The sequence below is a fragment of the Coturnix japonica genome, chromosome 1 (genome assembly GCF_001577835.2).
Source record: "Coturnix japonica isolate 7356 chromosome 1, Coturnix japonica 2.1, whole genome shotgun sequence".
Taxonomy (NCBI): domain Eukaryota; kingdom Metazoa; phylum Chordata; class Aves; order Galliformes; family Phasianidae; genus Coturnix; species Coturnix japonica.
In genome coordinates, this window is record NC_029516.1 from 32861635 (window position 1) to 32882472 (window position 20838).

At 39.6% G+C, this 20838-nt stretch overlaps 1 protein-coding gene across 1 annotated transcript in view; it reads left to right on the forward strand.

Annotated features, from left to right (window-relative positions):
* Positions 1 to 7923: 7923 nt before the first annotated feature.
* LGR5 (leucine rich repeat containing G protein-coupled receptor 5) overlaps positions 7924 to 20838 on the forward strand; it is a 79013-nt gene continuing 66098 nt past the window's right edge. Inside the window, exon 1 of the mRNA XM_015855892.1 lies at positions 7924 to 8138. Within this exon, the coding sequence (XP_015711378.1) occupies positions 7924 to 8138 (215 nt within the window). The remainder of the gene's footprint in view (positions 8139 to 20838) is intronic.

The following is a 20838-nucleotide window of genomic DNA, read 5'->3' on the forward strand; positions in this document are numbered from 1 at the left end:
GTAGATTTTGCTCTCCACTACAATGGAATGGGTTGGGCTGCAAGTTGTTGAGAATATATAAAATCTGAAGCAAAAGTGGGTGTCTGAATTCAGTATGGCCACCCACAAACAATACAGCAGCCTTTACGAAGCCTTCCTCTCTTCCCAAGTCATTGAAATTGTGCTAAATTTCCATGTTCAAGGAAACAGTCCCTAAAATCATCAGCCAACAGACCTGGTACTTATGACTTCTTTCCATAATAACATTTGCTAAAATTCAACATTAAACATTATTGTTCTTAATATAAAATGCATTAAGCACATATTTCTTCTACAGATGAAGATGTGTTCCCTGAAAAGGAAAATGTATCATGGAATTGAAAAAGTAGAAATGAAATGCTTTTGACTTGGTGCTTTTGAAACACATTCCAAGTGGTCAAACTTAAAGTAATTATTTTTCAGTACAATGCATTTCTTTCTTCTTTTGTCATTTTCTTCCACTTAGTATATTTTAGATTCCATCTGTTTTTACCATAGTTCACAGAAATATTTCAGAGAAAAATTAAAGCTGACCAAAGGCTGCTTCCTATTCCACTGCTCCCTCTGACAGATTCCAAGTTGCATTAGACCAAAATTATTAGTACTGATTTGCTTTCAACCTTCAGTTTCACCTATCTCAGGGGCCCGTGCTTTGAGCCAAATGTAGACAAAAAAATGTACGTAATCAGAATACTAAGCCTGAGTTTTTTATATTGGCCTTTATTTCTCAAAGTTTCCTCTCTCCTGAGTATAACATCTCAGAGCTCGGCTCTACTGTAACGTTAACTCTAATCACAATCAATGCAAGCTTGCTTTTTCTTGGCAACCTTGGTTTAACTATCCACAAATACATAAAATAATTAATATAAGTGCTTTGAACTACATTCTGGAAGAATCTATAGCTCTTAATCAGCTTCAGAGAGATGCCTAGGAGATTAAATTTGGGTGGTATGAACACTCTCTCCTCATCTACTATCTCCATTAATTACTAAAGAAAAGTAGCCAAACGCTTAGAGGCCTGATTTATTAACAGAAATAAATGCATTGGCTTCCCTGAAACCGTGCTAACACTGTATTGCTCTGAATCTTGCCCTTTCAGCTCTACTATGAAATGAACTTTACTTGGGATTTACAAGAGCTTAACTGAGGTCTGAACCAAGTCCATAGACCATAAATCTGAACTTCTTTTAAATACTTATTTTCTTTAAAAGTCCTGCAGCAGCCATGCATTTGGACATTTCAGTGCCAATGACAGTAGTCTGAGTAATTTCCAGCACTGAAAATCTTGTTAGCCTTGTAAGAGGCTCTAAGGTTTCCTGCACAATCAGTGAACGTTGATAGAGTTTTCTCAGCTTAAGACAGAGCTGGCAAGTGCCACTCAGGAACGCCTTTGATTTCAAAAGTGACAAAGGAAGTTCAGTGATACTGTATCCTGGTCCATGCTTTTGTGGAGTTGTTGCATGTCATGGCTCCATGCTGATACTCCGTTAAGCAGGGTTTATAAATAGAAAGGTAGTTCAAATAAGCTGATTGCCACAGCTCGATACAGCCCTGCCAAGGAACAGAAGAGAAGCAACCTAAGGCATGTTAAAAACATATTAATGTTATATAAGGCTCCGATCCTAACGTTCAAACCAGAAATGTATCTCCATCTTTCAAAAACTTTTAATGCAAATATATAGCAATTACTGGACTATTAACACTATTAAGGGCACAGTTTGTAGAAGAAAGGCCACTAAAAATTGATAGTTGTGTACTTAATAACGACTGCAGGTTCCAAGCCTTTTTAGCTTTTTCCCTTGCAAGTCCTTTGTGAGCCACCTTCCTAGTTCTTCTCTGTAATGACCTTCCTGTGATTCTCATTCCAAATTTCCTCTTATTTCTTAATGTCCCAGAATTCTTCTTTCAAACTCAAGGCTCCTCTAATGCATCCACTCTCCTCTTCCTATAAATATCTGGGCTGTAATCACTCTCCTTCCCTTTATGCTTCTCTCCATAAGGCTCCTTAAGTCTTCAGCTCTGCAGCAGCTGCAGGAACACAACTCCAATTTTTCTTCTTTCTGAATGCATTGCTGTGGTTTGGGGCTAGTCCCCTTTCTCCAGCTGCAGCAGGAGCATTGCACAAGTGTCAGCCATAAAGAATAAGCTATTTTTCTTACACGTCTAAGTACAACACTCAATTTTTCCTGCATCGCTGATAGGCTCTGGTGGAGTCTTTGTGTATCTTTTAGGGGAATAGACCTAAGCTTTAACCTTCCTACTCCTTGTGTCATTTTGCATTACTGTATATGGGACTACATTAACACAGAAGAGTTAAGGGGTGGGTAATGTATCCTTTCTGTTTCTCATAATGGTGTTAAACTTAATGAAGTGAAGATGAAGCATAGGGGCCACAGAAAGATGGATTCTTCAACATCTGCTCTGATTAATTATGTACCTTAAAGCTTTGTTGCTTACTTTTGCACTGGACAATATGCCAACAGTTCTCCAAAACTTCTTAAAAAATAAAACCTTGTAGAGTACCTCCTGTTTGATTGTTCTGAAGACCAGTTCAAGAATGGGGAAAGCACTGCTATCACTGTGATATAGCATGTCTGAAATACTTTGGTCTTATTTGTGACCAAAAAATAGTTGGCATCCCTTTCTGCAAAGAAATCCTCTGTGCTTACAGCTCGGAAGCCAGATATTCAGACAAAAATAAAAAATACGCAACTCATCCTTTTAGAGAGGGATTTACAGGAGCACAAAGTATTAGAGCACATCTAAAGTTAATTTGTCACCATTAAGTGCTTCTTAGATGCATTTCTTCCTTTGGTACAACTGCTGATCCCCAAATACTAAAACTATTACAACTACCAGTGTATAGTGTGTGTGTGTTTGGGGGGGGGGTGGGGGTGGGGGTTTGAAGAAAAGAAAGGAAAAAAAGAGAGGAGGGGGAAAAAAATGGAAAAAGAAGGAAAAAAGAAGAAAAAATCCATTATTGTGAACCCCTTCAAACGACTGCAAAACAATGTATTTGCTCTTTACACAGTATCATGCAAATACACTTCAAAAACCACAGGAACCCCAGGGTGTTTGCCACACAGACACAGCGAAAGAAGGAAGGATGAAAAGAATTGGACAGAATTTCTGTATGAGTTGCTAAATTAAGAAATGACTCTATGCATGCACATGGTATATATCAACTCTCATCTCTACCCAAAGAAGAATGCAGATCTCCACAGCACGTACAGGACACAGAAATACATCATACATCTCCACACACCCACATATTCAAGGGTTTTATGTTTAAAAAATGTAAGGGAAAAAAAATCTCTGCAACTCTTTATGAACTGTAGTTAACTTCCTCACAGATGTGGATGTATTGACTTTCTATTGAAATATGGAGCTTTTGTTGCATCAATTGAGCAATACTTTGTAGAGCTTCCTCCAACTCCCACTAACAAACGTTACTAGATATGGCACTTTCAGGACTCACTATTGTGCTATAACGCAAATCATTTAGTGTTTGACTTCAATATTTGCTGTTAAACTGAATGACTGGCTACACCAGAATGACTATTCTGGTGTAGTGGTAGAGCCCAGAATCTGTGCAATTGAGAAAACATTCACAGTGATTCATCCATTACAACATATCTTTCCAGTGTCACATTTGTTTTCACATTTTTTCATTCTTTTTTGAGCAAAATTTGATACCATTTGTTATTTGGGGTTCAAATCTATCACATGCTTTCCTGCACAATGTAAAAACAGACAAATGCATGTGAAACCATGACAGACCACCTCACTCATAGACCTGAGCAATGGCACTATCAGAAGCATGGTTCAGAAAACCATATAAATTTGGTTTATAGAGGAAGGACACAGGAAATTTGACTTGCCTTGGTGCTCATGTCTCGTGGTTCTTAGAAAGCTTTGTCATGTCTGATGATGATTCTCTAGGGCTATTGTAAGGCAAACTTTGAATGGACAGTTAGATATAGCTTGAGAAAAAAAGACATGAGCAAAGAAGAGAGTTGATGTTTTCAAATATTAGTTGTGCTAATAAGAAATATTACTCCTCTTGTATTGTCTTACCATTATTCATGTACATTTACACACAACATACGTGTTCTCCTCTTGCAGCCTTATATGATATACAGACATACAAAGATACAGTAGCAGACCAATTACTGCTAGAGTTTAAAAGCATCATTGAAAGTGTTATTTAAAACACGTCCTTCCAATTTTGGTGAAATATCCACTTAATGCTTCTGCAGCCTGGCTTTAATTCCCTAAATGATGTCACATCTACCTCAACTCAAAGTAATAGTTTTTCTTTATATAGCTTATTTCCACGTCTTCACTCTAACACATGGATTTTATTTCCTATACAGAGTATTACTGTAATGATCAGCTTTCGTTCTCCCCAAACAAATATTCAGTAAATCTGCCTCCTATGTATTTACATTTCTTCCTCATTTATTTTCCCAAATCACAACCTATTAAATTGTGCCTGGAAAAACATCACTTTTTCACTTTCCGTGTGTGCTTTGCAATCATTTTTTTTTTTTCAGAGTGAAAATAATGTCAGCACATCCCAATTTGCTTCCAAATTATACCAAGTCAACTGTCACAGTACAAATTGTAATAATAATTCTGTTCTTCTATTTTAGTCCCCTCTTCCCATCAGCAGTTTCTCTACTGAAGAATATTTCAGGTGAATCCAAGTAAGCTTCACTTGTCAAATGTGCCATCTTGCTTCTAAAGTAACTTCAGAACTGTTGAGCACAGACTGCAGCTAGATGGCAGTGTGCCAAACAGAAGAATCAACATAAAAAGATGGTTTCTCAAGATTCATGACTGAGCATGACCTAAATAGGACGAAAATCTGAACGCAAACAAGTTAATGGCACATAATCCATAGTATCATTGCAACTGACATGTTGCGGCCATGTGGTTAATAGGGCGATGGTAATTACAGTTTTGTATTTCTTCTAGGTTCTAGGAGCAACTCTGCCCTAACCATTCTCCATTTATTATGGAAAACAAAAATGGTGCCATCTGCCTTGGTCTGAAGAGCACTGCAAATACATGTTTTAACTTAAGATTCTGACTGAAACAAGAAAGGTACATAACGTGAGTGTGAATGTTTACTGACAGGTAAATATGAAACTCAACATAGTATACAGCCTTCTTTTGTACATATAAGAACACCACATAGTGATGGTTAATGGCATACGCAGTCTCTTGAGGCTGGCTAGAACAAAAGGATAAGTCAGGTGTCCTGCAAAGTGAAAAGATGCACAAATAACCATGTAGCTCTAGCACTGCTCTGCAGTAGCACAGCCTAAGGGCCAGTGGAGCTTCGCACTTGCTTAATGAACCATTTCAGTCCAAGGACTACAGCATGCCCAATGAAGATTTGCTCCACCAGTGGTCAGAAAAAGAAATCCCACTGTACAACAGCTTCGTTCTTTCCATGGCCTAACTACATGGTTGAACTTATGTCCTTACCATGGTCAACAAAGGAAGAAACAGGGTATGTTCAGCTGTAAACTACCCTGACCTTCCCAACTGTATTGTTTTTACTTTGGCTCTGTAGTGGACTTGCCTTAATACCTAAGCACTGGCTGCTACCTTTGCTAGCACAGGATCTGTTACCATTTCTGCTTTAAACTCCATTTTGGCTGGGAAAACCAATCATTGCAGAATGAGGTATAACTTTCCATTGTTAAATGCTTTAGCCACACTACCTTTTTTTTTAATCAGTTAATCCAGTTTAAGCTTCCAAAGCAGAAATAGCAGTTAGTTTTATATGTCTGTACTTTAAAACCAACTTTCGCAAGAAATCTAAAGTCTGTCCTGCTGTAATCAATGATCTGCCCAAAGGACACATGTTAAATATATTTATCTACTGTATGAATTGGTGTGATTTTAGTGTGTGTGTAACAAATAACATGTTTTGTTTCTTAGTATACAAGCAATCCAGGAACATATCTTTTCTGTTGAAAAGCCTTAAGCTGGAGGGTCATTACATTATCACAATCAGAAGACAGATTATTTGCTCGAGTATTAGGAAGATGGGAAGAGATTCAGGACAATGTTTTGCTAAGAACCCTTTGGGTTTTGTTTACTACCTTGATAAAACCCAAAGATGGCTGCAGGATAAGTCACTAGGACAGTATGCCAAGACGTGAGAACCCACAGGAAGTCTTGGGGTCCCAACAGCCATTTGGAACAACAGCACCTCCCTAAAACATTGCCAAATTGACAGATGTTTTTTTCCTTTTCTCTTTGTGGAGAATCAGAGACCTGTAAGAAACATAAAAAGAAAATAACTGTGAAGTCTAATTTAAAAGCGCAAAAGTGAGAACTATCCATATCCAATCCTATCACATCCTTTTTCTAGTCCTCCAGCCACTCTTCTTCCAAAAAGCACATTTTCTGTTTCAAAGAAAGTAAGTAACTAGCAGAACAAATGTATTCATGAAAAATAAACCATCAAAGGAGGATTTTTAAAGTTAAATTCTCACTACAAATTAATCCATCTGTCGCACTTTTAGATATCTTGTGCAACTGGATCAGATCCTCAACAGAAAAGGAACAAACAGCATATGCCTTGCTTTCTAGAACAAACAAAACGTTTGTGTAATGGCCTCAGGTTATACTAACAATATTTCCCTACACTTGTGAGAAATATTTACTTCTTTGTTAACTAAAACTGTTCTGATACCTTTGGCAGAGAATGTTTGTGACGTCATGAAGTACAGATGTCTAAAAAAGACTATTTTGCTCCCAGAATAAAGTAAAATATTCAGAGTATCAAGGCATTAGCACTTCTCCATTCAGCAGAACACAGGATCATAAGAATGATTTGGGTTGGAAGGGACCTTCAAGATCATCCATTTCTAACCCGTTGTCAGGGGCAGAGTTGCCATGCAGTTCTGAAACAGAACTAGTGCTACTTTGCAGAAATGAGGGAAGACTGCAATTTGGGGTGGAAAAGATCAGCCCACTGCACACTGATTCATGCATAATTTTTCTACTTGGCCATTTCTTCCTGTAAATCTGTGCTTTCAATGACTGCTCTCATTAGCTGAGAATAAGGTGATGCTCAGGGAAAGCTTCCCACCAGCCCATAGGCCTAAACTGACAAAGCATTCAGTCTAAAAATCAAGATAGTATATTCCTTCTTTATTAGCTTAAATAGATCACTTGAGCTCCAGTGCAAAGTCCTTCTGCTGTTCAGGTTGCATCCAGTGATTGTCTAGAGGTGGGAAAAGGGATTATAACCTGGGTGGTATGTAGGAAACAGTATTTTGCCAGCCTTTTCAGACTTAACTGTAGATTCAGAATCAGCATAGCTGAAAACCTTTGACTAATCCTCCACAGTGCACAGCAAGCAGCTTGACCAACCATCCAGCCACCAGTTTAAACAAGACTTGGGCTGGAACTCGGTTATTAATCCGGTTGCGAGTCCTAAGCGTGATTAGGAAGGGGACAAAAAAAAAGAACAACCACAACACCGATGTGGCACAACAAAAAAAAAAGGCTCAAAATGTTGCCATCCTCGCCACTCCCTCGGTTTTGACGTTAAAGAAAAGAGGGAAAGAAGGGGGGCAACCGCCATTTCACGACCGCTGCCCCGAGTGGAGCCGCTGCCCTGAGGGAGCTCCCGCCCTGAGCCCTGAGGCGCCGCGGCCGCCCCGCCCCGGGTACCCCCCGCCTCCCGCCTCTCCCCGCCCGCCCGCTCTCTCGCACGGCGACGCGGGCAGGGCCGCCGCGCTACGGCGGGCAAGGCTGGGGCGGCGTCAGCGGGCGCGCGGTGCCGGCCGCAGGGCTTTAAAGCAGCGTGTAAGCTGAGATGCTACCACAGACAGCGGCGCGGCGGCCGCAGCTGCTACACGAGCCCAGCCGGGACCCATGGCGACGTCCCGCGCTGCCCGCGCCCTCCTCCTCCTCCTGCTCCTGCTTTGCCTGCCCGCGCTGAGGCGGGGGGCGCGGGGCAGCGGGCAGCGCCTTCGGGGTTGTCCTGCGCCGTGCCGCTGCGAGCAGGAGGGCATGCTGCTCCGAGCAGACTGCTCCGACATGGGGCTGACGGCCGTGCCCGCCAACCTCAGCGCCTTCACCTCCTACCTGTAAGTGCGGGACGGGAGGGGGCGACTTCCATAAGTGCCAGGCGGGCCGTAAAGCGTTTATGGGCGCTCCGGTGTCCGTAGGGGATCGCAGTGCGATGTGCCATTCGGAGGGTAATTAAAAGCGAAAACTCGATTAGATCCGCGGGGATATTATCTCCACCTTCGCTTTTTGGGACGGCGCTTTGAGCTGCGGCTGCTGCCGGTGTGACAGCGGTTAGCGGCTGAGAGCGGCGGGCAGGTGGCACTCGGCTAGAAATGAAAGACGTGACAACATAGGCAAGGTAGAAATGAAATGCAACCAATATAGCTTGAATAGTGTGTTAGGGGAGAGCTTGATTGAGAGAACTTTGGCTACAGACAACTGAACTGCAGTCTTTAAGATGGGCGCATCATTTTTCACTGGTTTCTCAAGCAGCAGGTGAGGATTTGGGGCATGCACAGGACTCAATGCTTTCTCGTGCTTTGGAAAGTCATTACAAGAAAGATAAGTAATGAACGTATAACAGCGTACGTATTTAAGCTGTACATGTCCTGTGTCAAGAAGTAGATCCTCTAAACTCAGTACTGCTTGTAGGAATGCTAAAACAGGGAAATAATAATAATAATAATAAACTTCTGAGATCCTACTGTTTGACTGTTTTATGAAGAAAAGGAGAACATAAATATGCGTGATGATGTCAAACCACCACTGCTGTGGATGTCTGCTGTTCAAAAGCTGTGTGTCTCCAGCAACCTGCTTCTAAGCTGCTTTATGACCTGCTCCACACTTTTGTTTTTTCAACCCTCTTGTCCTTTAGTGGGGAATGTCTTTCTCCAGTCAAGGATTCTGTTCTGCTCAGTAGCGTGTACCCTGAAGTGTAAAAATTCCACTGCGGGGCAGACAGGCTTCTAAATGACCCAGGCTGTTTGCATGCAGTGCAGTAGTCAAGTGGGCAAAAGACTGGCACATGCACTGGTGCACCCACACTTACAAGGCTGTTATTCTTGGATTGATTAATTATTGCCTAATTATGCAGAGCTGTAGCTCCTGCCTGCCTTCTGTACAGAGCTGCCAAGACTCATTTTCTTTAGATGGCTAAGCAATGGTAAATTTTAAAACATGCCTGCTCGTTATAGAGATGTTTCCCTCCTTAAGTTTCATGGTGCCCAACTGATTGCTTCTTGATTTATTCTTTTGCCTTTGGTTTTGTGTCCTGAACACAACAGAAATGTCCTTTTGGGCTGTGACATTTTTTGCTTTAGGAGAGTTTAAAGCTTCATGTTCAAATTAACTCTCTTTCCAGCAAAGAACATCTTCTGTGGCAGATTCCCCTATAGGAACTGCCTGTGGTAATACTACCTTATACTAAGGTTGTGTTTTTGTAGGGTTTTTGTTTGTTTGTTTGGAGTTTTTTCCCTGAATTTCTATCGTTAATGTCTCATCGAAGGCACTTGCATAGGGAAAAAACAAAGAAGATAATGATATCTTGTTGTATGCTGGATATTGTGCTGGGACAATATGTGTACAGATGACGATATGTCATGGTGGCTAGATTCCATTTCTTGTATGAAGGTGCTCTTTGCATTAAAGCCAAATGTAGTCTACAGCTGTACCTGTTTCCGTGTTCTCATACAAAGTTTCAATCCTTGTTTCCCCATCAAAAATCATTTCATTGATGGTTTTGTATCTGCTGCCATGAACTGTTAGACTTTTTAAGTACAGACCAGGAGAATCCAGGAGTTTCTTGCCATTTCTTCATTTGCTTCTAGGCTAAATAATGTACTCAGTGTATGTAACGCAATTCCTGTTGACATTAATGTGAATTCCATGTGCTGGTGAAGGGCAGCACCGAGTCTCTGTTTCAAATTAAGAACATGTCACTTTCCTATCAGTACGCAGTGAAAAGATGAAGCCAGGATCTACAAGTCCGTGGCACATGGGACCTCATTAATTCTCAATCCAAGCCTGTGAGTTAGTGAAGTATTATTACCGTTTATTGTGATGTGGAAAACTGAGGCAAAGAAGGGTTTGCTCAAAGTTAAAGTTTATGACAAAGTCAGTAATTAAAGCCAGAATGCCTTATCCTAACTCCATTCTTTAACCACAGGCTCAGCCTATTTCTCCTACATAACTGCTCATTAAAAATAGCGTATGATTTGCCTACTCCTGCTTAAGAATATTTAATATGACAAGTATATTAAGAAAAAAAAAACTGTTTCATATCTCTTGTAATGACAGTCCAGAATATAGTATTTAATGATTCTAAGGGTCTTTGTTATGTGGTTGGGTAGCACAGAAAAGAAAATCAATCATAAATGCCAGTGCTGTCTGTCAGTTCAGCTGCTGTGTTCTTCAAGATCAGAAACTTTCCATGAGGCCCTTAACAAGAGGAACAATTCTTAAGTGGAATATCTTCATAATGTTAAAATCTTGGATTGATATAGATGTACGTGCATACAGGTGTAACTAGCACAGGATATGGTGTGTTACCTTTTCCATCATGGTTTACTCAATACGTTATTTTAGGATAAGTGTTCATCGCATTTTAAATATGCTAATTTTGAGTACACTGTAAATCTGCATAGTAACATTTAGAAAAATCTGGTTCTCATCATTGTTAATCCCTTATAGGAATCACTCATTAAAAAGATATTCTTTTTAAAAACTATGTTAACACTGACAGTATTGCAGTCAAACCTATGAATATAATAAGGTTTATAATGTATTCCTCGGATAAACTTTGGCCTCCTGTTTCATTCATTTCCATAACGTTGTATTTAATAGTAACTGTTTCTGTAAAGCCCACTCAAAGCTTTTGAGGGTCTTTGAAAGTTTCTAAGAGAACCCCAAAAAAATAAAAGAGACAATTCTAGGAGAAAAAATATTTATCTTTAAATGTTAAAAAGTACATTTGCATAAATTATCTGCACTTTTGAAATGAGACAGTGGCTTCTGTGTTGGGAATATAGAAAAGGTGAAGCCAGACTCTTTGGGGTAATTTTGCCCTGGTTTATTATCACATTCTAATACTGCAGTGCAAACTCAAGTTCTGTGTGCCTGGTCATGTAGCGTTCTATGGGAATGACTACAGTGTTTCAGGGAAACCAATGCCTGCCTTTCCTTAGCAAGTGTTTCTTTACATAGCTACAAACTTGCTAAACCAATTTTTCTCCTTTCTAGTTGAAATGTTTGGCACGTGGTTTCAGGTCATAATCTCAGCCTCGTCCTAGATAAAGATGAAGGTAAATCCAGATTCTGGGTTTAGAATTTAGTGTTACATTCCCTTTTTGTGACAAAAACAAGACGTTTCCTCTCTACTCGTGTCAATGGTCTGTATAGAGACATAAAATATATGCATAGGTAAACCAGAGATGCATGAAAACCAGGGAAATAACAACCTATTTAACGTTCCTGTTCATCAGCTTCCAAGGGGCTTGCTTTAAATTTCAAAACCTAACGTGTCAACTCAAAGTTAGTTTCTTTATGAAGTAATTTAGATTGAGTTTGACAGTGTCGCTCTTCACACTTGAGAATACAGTGCTCAAATTAACTCTTTACACTGCTCTCAGTATAAAGGTTGAACAGCCTTGTGCTGCTCAGAGGGGGAAAAAGGCGCTCGTGCTACCTCTCTCCTTCTTAGCATTTACTGTGTGGAAATGCTGCATAAATTGACAGAGAAAAGGAAGCTGTCTTTAAGCTGGTAGAATACAAGGAGCTGGCAGGGTGGAGGCACCTTCAGTTCGGTTTGGTGTCTGAAGTGCACAGGACAATTGGCCGAGCAGAGGGGGCCCGACTCCAGATGGGAACGCGTGCTCCAGGCTGACCTTCCCAGCCAGCATGCCAGCAGAGATTAGACTTCCCTCAAGTGCTCCCTTGTTAACCCAGTCTTTGCTCCAACATGATTTGTCTTCCAAATGTGTAAAATTGCTACTAGTTTTGCTGTCTAAATTGCTTTCTTTTCTTCTGTGTTTGCTGGCCAAAGATAATATTTCATCCACATGCACTGCTTTCCTAATTCTCTGTTGGTCATTTAAGTGCTCTCGATTAATGCAATTTATGGTATTTTCCTTCGCTTACTTCCTTGAACTGTCCAGCAGATCTGATTCTTTTCTCAGTAAAAATCATGGTAAATAAGGTGTGGTTCCTTTGGCTCTGAGTAAACTGACTGAGGGCAGAACATGATGTGGTGTTTTTGACATACCAAAACAGCTTTAGACTTCAGCTCAAAGCAAATACCCTAACGTCTTTAAAAAAGAACGAGATGTGATCAAAGCATGCTTGCTCCTCAGAGATTTAGCAATTCAAGTGGCAAATCCTTATGCTACACGCTCTGTACTGTTTGCTGAGGAGGCCTGAGTAATGTCTGTGCTCTTCTGCTGATCAGGTGTGAGAAGGTTAATGACTGGAGAACCGTAAAAGAAATAAATGTAGCTGGAGAGGGGTAGGGTCTGAAGTGGTATCACTGTTGCGCACTGAAGGAGTACAGTCCTCTTGTCTCTCTTGGAATGGAGATTTAGATGAAAACTGTACAAAGATCTATCAGCTGCTGCTCGGAAAGAAGCAAGTATTCAAGCTGGGAGAGCATGAGCCCACTGGTACAATGTACAACCACCATAATTAGGTACAACTACCACCTGTTACTCTGAACAGTAAAGGAATGGGATAGCAGTGCAGACCCCTAGGAACTAATACAGGATGTCCCCATCTTGATATGGCCTTTTCAGAGCCAGCACATTCTGTATCACCTTTAGACTGATGATTTTGCTATGCTTTATTACACTTTTTTAGCTATGAGCTTTAGGTTTTGGGATCAGTGGCCACAGCAATAATGTCCACCTTTAGGAAAGAGCAGTGTCCTATCTAGATAATGCTGCAAAAGTAATCTATTCTAAAGCTTAGTGTAATCCAGCAGTGATAATTGTCATAATCAACCACTCCCAAAATAAGACTTTATTGGTAACAAATGGACTCTTAGTTTGGGCCCAATTGTATAATTTGGCTTCAGTCCTGCAAATACTTATCCAGATACTTAACTGTAGTGTCAGGAGTGGTTCCACTGAAATCACACGTGAACGTGATTGTAGGAGCAAAGCCTTGTGTAATTTTAAAGCAGTTCTCACCTTCATTTGCGTGCATAGTTTTATTGCAGTGTTCTTCCACACTGTCTCATTGCACAACCTAAAGCATTAGGTGTATTATAAATAAACAAAAAGCCTGCATTTTCTCTCCCTCCTTCCCTCCTTCCCTCCTTCCCTCCTTCCCTCCTTCCCTCCTTCCCTCCTTCCCTCCTTCCCTCCTTCCTTCCTTCCCTCCTTCCCTCCTTCCCTCCTTCCCTCCTTCCCTCCTTCCCTTCTTCCTCTCCTTTTTCCCTTCCCTCCTTCCTCTCCTTTTCTCTTCCCTCCTTCCGCTCCTTCCCTCCTTCCCTCCTTCCCTCNCCTTCCCTCCCTCTCTCCTTCCCTCCCTCCCTCCTTCCCTCCTTCCCTCCTTCCCTCCTTCCCTCCTTCCCTCCTTCCCTCCTTCCCTCCCTCTCTTTAATAAGTTTTATGTAAAATGTGTACGTAATTTAATGAGAAGAGAACTATTTTGTTGCAAGTAAGCAATTTTATGGATAGATTTTTTATAAATATTGTTGAAATACTTTATGTGGTATATTTCAAGAGAGGCAGGAATCACTTTGGCTGTGGATAAGACACTTTTGCATGTAGGGCTGTGTGTGGGTAGGCAGGCAAATGTGTAGATACTTTTTTACCAGTGTGCCCAAAGCATTTCGGCACCTTACAGTACAAAGAAATGCTGCTTCCGTCACACAAAGTCTCTTGCAGAAGCTTGAATAAATGTTTCTTTTTCTATTAAGTGTACTTAATAATGCTTACTAATGTCACTTAAGTATTAAGTGTTTGAGTAAGGCAGAAGTATTTGTGGAATTTAGACTTAATCTGTATAATGACTGTGTATAAATTGAACCCTTTTCATCTTAAGAATTTTTGTTGTGCTTATAGATACAGTAAAACCTGTTCAGTAGTTTCTTGGTGCTGTTCATGAAGGGAGTGTAAAGATGGTGTTCAGTTCTGCTTGTTTAGTGCTAATACTATTAGTGCTATTTTGGTTATGTTTTTTGCTACAAATTTTGCTACAAATTCATTTACCAAAGACTTCAATGCATTTTGTTGGAGGATTAAACAGTTACAGCACCAGTGTTTGACGGAAATAAAACTTCCCTAGTTCTTGTTTCTGCAGCAGTAAGCATCTTATGATGCCAGTTACACCATGTCTACTGGATCCTGCGATAATATAAATGCTAGTCTTAGTGAATGAGAGAGCAGATGTGAGATGATGTCAGCACTAAGAGAAGTGTAACTGCACTGATTTGGCATTCACTGAGTTTGTAAATGAGTCTCTGTGTACTCTGTGGGGAAAAGTAGGTCATAGCTGGCAAAGGAAACAAGATAAGACAAAGCTCTCTCTCACCCATCTCTGAAATTTACCTGTTGTAAACTACCTTGATGAGTAACTTGCCTTTCGGTCTCTTAGCCCAAAAAGTTTAGCATTTCTTTAATGCCCTGCTTCACAGAGGTTGCCATTTTGGAAGCATGAGGAAAGAGAAGGAACTGCTCCTGCAAACAGGGAATGTGATCAGATAGATATAGCCAGGATCCAGGTAGCAAGACCTTTAGGTTCTGCTGCTGAATATGGTCATAAGTAATTTACAACTTCGAGCAAGTCATACAGCAGTTCAGTAATCTTACTTTATGGGTGAGACAACTATCTACATCTGAGTTTAACTAATTTGGTAGTGACTGATAAATGCTGGAGATCTATAGATTAAAAACATGTAATGAAGTGCTAATTATGAGTATGACATGGTAAAATAAGGTGAAATCCCAGAGGATTTTTGTGTGTGTGTATGTACATCTCCCTTTCAGTTTTGCTCATGGTTGCTTATGTGGTCTCAAATCAGTGATATATATGATTCTTATTGGAACAAGTAAAATCTACGCAGGCATCTGAAAGCAATATTTGACCTGCTGACAAAAAAAATGCAGGATCCATATGTTTGGAAGTATTGCCTGCACTCATGCTGAAGTTGTACAAAGACAAGGATTTGGAAAAAGGCCAAAAGAAGTGCAGGTTCAACCCTGTGACCTGACAAAGGTCTCAGGTAGTAAATTGCAGTCCTGTGGTGTCCCTGGATAAAGCTTCAGTATATGGAATTTAACCTGCAACAGGCACACACTATTTCAGAGGGATTAACAGAGGCGTTAAATGTGCGCTGTGAAGAGAGAAGCAGCAGGTAGCCCAGGAATCTGTCTGTATTGGAGCCGTGGAGCAGTGAAATGTGCCTCTCATCAGGCAGCTCAACCAACTTTAAACCACTGGGAGAAGTGGCAGGAATGGAGATCACAGTTTTCATTTGTCCCAGGTGTCAGCAATAAGATTTTGTAGGGCACAGTTACCTTGGCATAATTATTACCTGAAAAGTGTGTGACTACCTGGACCTACTGGAAGTAACACATAAGTATGGTTGTGGTGGGGTGAAAAGTCTTTGTGCTGCTGTTTGTTTTGAGTATGGGGCACTGTGAAAGTGCAATTGGGAACAAGATTAGGTGTCCACATGGTCAATACTGAGAAATGACAGTGAAAGCTCGTAGTGCTGAGAACAGCATATGGAAAAGCTGTTTCACAGCATATAGTCTACTCATCTGACCTGTTCTCTGTACATACAGAGAGTAGTGTGAACTGCTGAGTGCCAGAACATTTCTGGTTAAGACAGAAGATGTGAAAATAAAGGGCACAATAAACATCATGGAACATCCTGTCTGCCTAAAGGCCAGAGATGGTAAGGAGGGTAGCAGAGGATGCTTACATCGCACTACAATGCTTTCATTATATTTCTTATGGACAGATATTATCCCACCAGTTAGAGTTATCAAATCACATTTGTCCACATATCGGGGCCTCAGTCTTTAATGGCTATCTCCAGTCATCTGTGAAGAATCCTGTAAACCTGAAGCCAGATGTGCTCTGTTTTCTACATTTATCATCTATCACAACTATAGCATCTTGCAGGCATGTAGCTCTGTGTTCCTGCCTGTCTGACCATAGGGCACTGCTGTAAGAGCATCAGATTTCATAAAGAATTTGCAATATCCAAATTCGCTGGATAGTATTATTTTCAGTTTTATATCTCTGTGTGGGAAGCATATAGGGGAAATGCTGCATGCTGTCAACATGCCACTAGTTTAATCTGCTCTGATTAGGGCTTGTGAAAACTAATTATGAACCAGTTCAGTTCCCGATGAAGCTAAAACAGCATCTCCTTGTGAATATATGAATTGAGCTCCCGGAATGTCAGTTAGCTCTACTGTAGTACACTCTATTGGGTCACAGTGAGTCTAATCTTTATCCAAATATCACTGTGTGTTGAGTATGCAAACAGATTTGTTTTTCATATTTGGTGAATGAATAATTGCCTGAGAACACAACGAGAGTAATTAATTGTAAAGTATATTCATTAGTGGTTTTGTTTATCACAGCATTGAGGGCTTCCATTAAAAACGTTCCCAGCTTTTATAAGATAGCATTAAGGTGGTTGTTCTGATCAAGATTAGACCGTAAGGAAATAAGTGTATCATCATGTAATGGTATGAATTCAGTAATGGCTGGCTGTCCTAGCTGAAAGAGAACAATAACAGGAAGACATAAAAGAAAAACTTCTTAGCAGCACAGCACTGTGCCTCTGTTCATTCAGTCAGTAAAACCATTACTAACATTAAAGATAAACAAAATACATATCAAGCTGCAACAGTGTGAAACAAAATCAGAGGTGCACCATGCCTTCTATTTGCTGTTTGCTGACAGCAACATAGTGTTGTTCATCAGAAGCAATTCAAGAATATAAAACATTTGGTAATCTAACATTTACTGCCAAGTTTAGGCACTAATCTGAGTGCGCCTCCATGCCACAAAGTCCATCACAATAAAATGCCTCAGACCATTACTCTCAAGTGTGACTCTGTCTGACAAACACCTGGTATGTTTGCAGACTTTTTGACTCATGGAGCAGCTCCTGGCTTATTAGACAGGCTGAGGTGTTCAGCAGTGTGACAGGCAAACTCCTGCATTGGTCCCCTTGGGTGCAATTAGAGCAGGCCTGTTGCTACTGCAGTGACCTCGGGTGCACTTTGGGAACACGTGGCTCACTGCTGCGTAAGCTGACCTGAAAGAAACAGCCCAGGGCTGCTCCAGGTGGGGAGGATGACACAGAACAAAGGGAACTCAGAATTTTTCTTTATGTACTACGGCAGAATTATTGATGTAGTTGAAATTGATGGAGGTGGAACTTCTCAGTAGTGACAGTGAAAAAATAGGCTTTGAAGTTGTGTACTATGGTGATTCTACAATGGTGTTTCAGAGTGTATCATTCTTTAGTATGTTAATGATGTAATACATATATGTTTCTCACTTCTAATTAAAAGAGTTTTGAATAGTTTCTAAAACATCAGGGCAATTAAGAAGAAATAGTTGAGGCCGAGGTTTTTTATTATACAAGTAGTGAAACACTGAAATAGTTTGCCCAGAGAGGTGGTGGATGCCCTGTCTCTGGTGACATTCAAGGTCAGGCTGGACAGGGCTCTGAGCAACCTGATCTAACTGTGTGTCCCTGTTCACTGCAGGGGATTTGGACTAGATGGCCTTTAAAGGTCCCTTCCAATTCAAAAGATTCTGAGGCTCTATGATTTCAGTGCATGAGGATCTAAGTGTGGAGAAAGGAGTCCTTTCAACATTCATGAATTCGAACTCAATCCTATATCAAGATGTATCTGAATAGATAAAACAGCTCGTGTAAAAACATGAATCCTATTTCCTGACAACATTTTTATTTATTTAATATTAACTATAATCTTGCTGACAAGGTTGTCTCTGACCATTGGATTTAGTAAAAATGGGATCATACACTAATGTAAAATTGCTATAAAGCACTCAGAGCACAAATTGCATTTGTATAATATATTCGAGTATTAACATAAGACATGTAATTGGTGGATTAAAAATTCTAACTAGAGAAACGAAAGAACAAGATTGACCATGAAATACTGTTGATAAACCATTATCAAAAAAAGGAAAAAAAAAAAAAAAAAAAAAAAAAAAAAAAAAAAAAGAGAGAGAGAAAATGAATACAGGCTTATTTCCTACCCAATGTAGGTTACTTAGGACAGCAATACAATTTACAGAGAAAATAGAATATGCTTAAAGGCAGCTTATCCCATTGCTATCCTAGGAGCAGCTCCACGTTTCAGAACTGTCAGGCAGGAACATGAATTTGTTCCATCAGCTTCTGAAGGTGTTTGTCATGTACCACTGCCAGCCTGGTGCTGACAGGTGCGTTAGCTGCATTCACGCTGATCCACAGCTGGGAGAAGTCAGTGATTCATAGTTCCTAAGTTCTGTTAAAAATGAACATTATCTGCCAGATCTATTGATTTAGTTCTGTAGTTGAAATCCTTGGCTTTCCTTGAATCTTAACAGACTTGAATCTATGCTCTTAAACCACCATAAGTAGAAGACCCAACAAGGTTTGCTTGTTTCTAGACAAAGGTCTCTGTTAAAATGGTTGGACTTATTACACATAGTATTGTCTGTTTTCAGGAGACAAACAAATGCAGGCCAATGTAAATTCTTGTATCTTCTTGTTAATTACTTCAGCTGCAATGTACAGAAGCTTATAAATTCTTATCCTCAATATGAAATGTAAAATATATAAAGAGATAGAAGTCATCGTAATTTTTCTCAGTATCTGAATATTTCCTTTTGACAAAGGAAAATTACTTTTGTTGTTCTATTAGATAGATTAGTTCTGTTAGATTAATTAGACGCCAATGTATCATGTATTCTAATATGTTAGGCAATGGTGTCATTTTGAACACAGATACAGACCTACTTATTTTGTGTTAGGAAGGAATGACAGATTATGGTGTAACTTGTGTGACATCAAGTAATACAAATGTGGGGACTATTACCTCCATACTATCTACCCAGTACCAGATCCATTCCCAGTGTTTGCTGTTTGCATCTGTAAGTGCCAGTACTGCTTTTAAGATCTTTATCCCTTCAATCTTGAAACTATTAAAATAGGAAGGAGATGCCTTACAATGGAAAGCTAATAGCTTACTCAAGCTTCTCAGCTTACAATTCCAGATCTAGGAAGAGATTGTTTATAAGAAGTTTCTAGCTATTCTGTCTGAATTTAACCTCCCTTTTATGATGTTAGCAGATAAGACGAAGAATGGATATCAGAAGATTGCCTTTGCAAGTTGAATTTGGTAGAACACAAATATATTTGTGTGCTGGCATGCAGATCGGGAAAGAAGTTCTGACAAATATTTGGGACTTTGAATATTTATTTTTACATTACTTTTTATAATTTATATTGTTTAAATGTGACTGGTGCTTTCTTTGAAGACCTGCTGATGTGGACACATTCTGGCACCTTGGGAGGCCCTTTTTCTTGGAGCACCTCTCCATCTATATTGTTCTTCTTCATAGGAAACTTGTCTTTCTAGGAAATCCTAAATCTGTAACTCTTCACAGCTTACAAAAAAAGTATTTTGTTTTTTTCTGCTTTTGTATGAGGAGATTCTGTGCTGATGGAACCAGAAGAGAATGTGCATAGCTATATCAGGAAACAAAGAGTATAAATCAAGCTTGTACCAAATATATTTTGTAATCACATTTTATATATATTTTATATATATAACATGATAAGGATTTGCATTAAAAGTCTAACAATATGCGCAAAGCTGTATTTTGTAGCTTTGGCTCTCCTACATGGTGTTTAAAGCAAAGAAAACTGCTATATATTCTGTTACAAAAAGTATTTCTTAAAATTGACTTTATTTGTTTTGCCATTCAGAAGACTGCAGGTAGTCTTAAAAGCACGTACATTTCATTAGTATTAAACCAACAAGCAGAACTTCTTTCTGCCATTCTCTGGCAGGATTAATGGATTTTGGCACGATTTTGGCAAGAGTGAAAGCTCTTGCTGCGTAAGCTAGCAAGCTTGACTAATTCTCAGTTGTGCTAACTTCATAAACCTATTTTAAGGTTTTAACTTTGACTAAAGATTAAAGGTAATGACTTCATGCTGCTGCCTTTGAATATATGATACTCTAATACGATTACAGTTAGTAAGTGTAAATAAAATATAGCATATGTATGTCTTATGGTACACATGAAAAAAAAAAAGCATGTAATGGATACTTTACAACTTCCAGCAAACTCTCATGTTTGAGAATTTAAAATGAGATTCCACAAAATAATTGATACATTAATGTTAAACGCATACAACCATTAAAGTGCTTGAAATACTACATGACAGATGGAACTAGTAAGCTTTATAATATGAACAGATGATCTGTGTTTCAAAACAATTTACACTTGAATCAAAAAAATGAACAGTTTTGATTTGATTTGCTCTGATTTAAGGCTGGCTTGCTAAGCAAAGCCATTTTAACCTGTAGAGCATTCCAGAGCCTATCGGGTTTTTCACCTTGCCAGACAACCCTAGAATCAGTATTCAGAAAAGCCTAAAGAAAGGAGAAAAGAGAGGAAAAAAATATTTTCAGCCTGTCTGACAAGACTACATAAAAAGCTCATGATCAAAGGGTCTTAAATACACGTTACTGGTGTGACAAACAACATTTTTGTCCCTTTATTAGATTT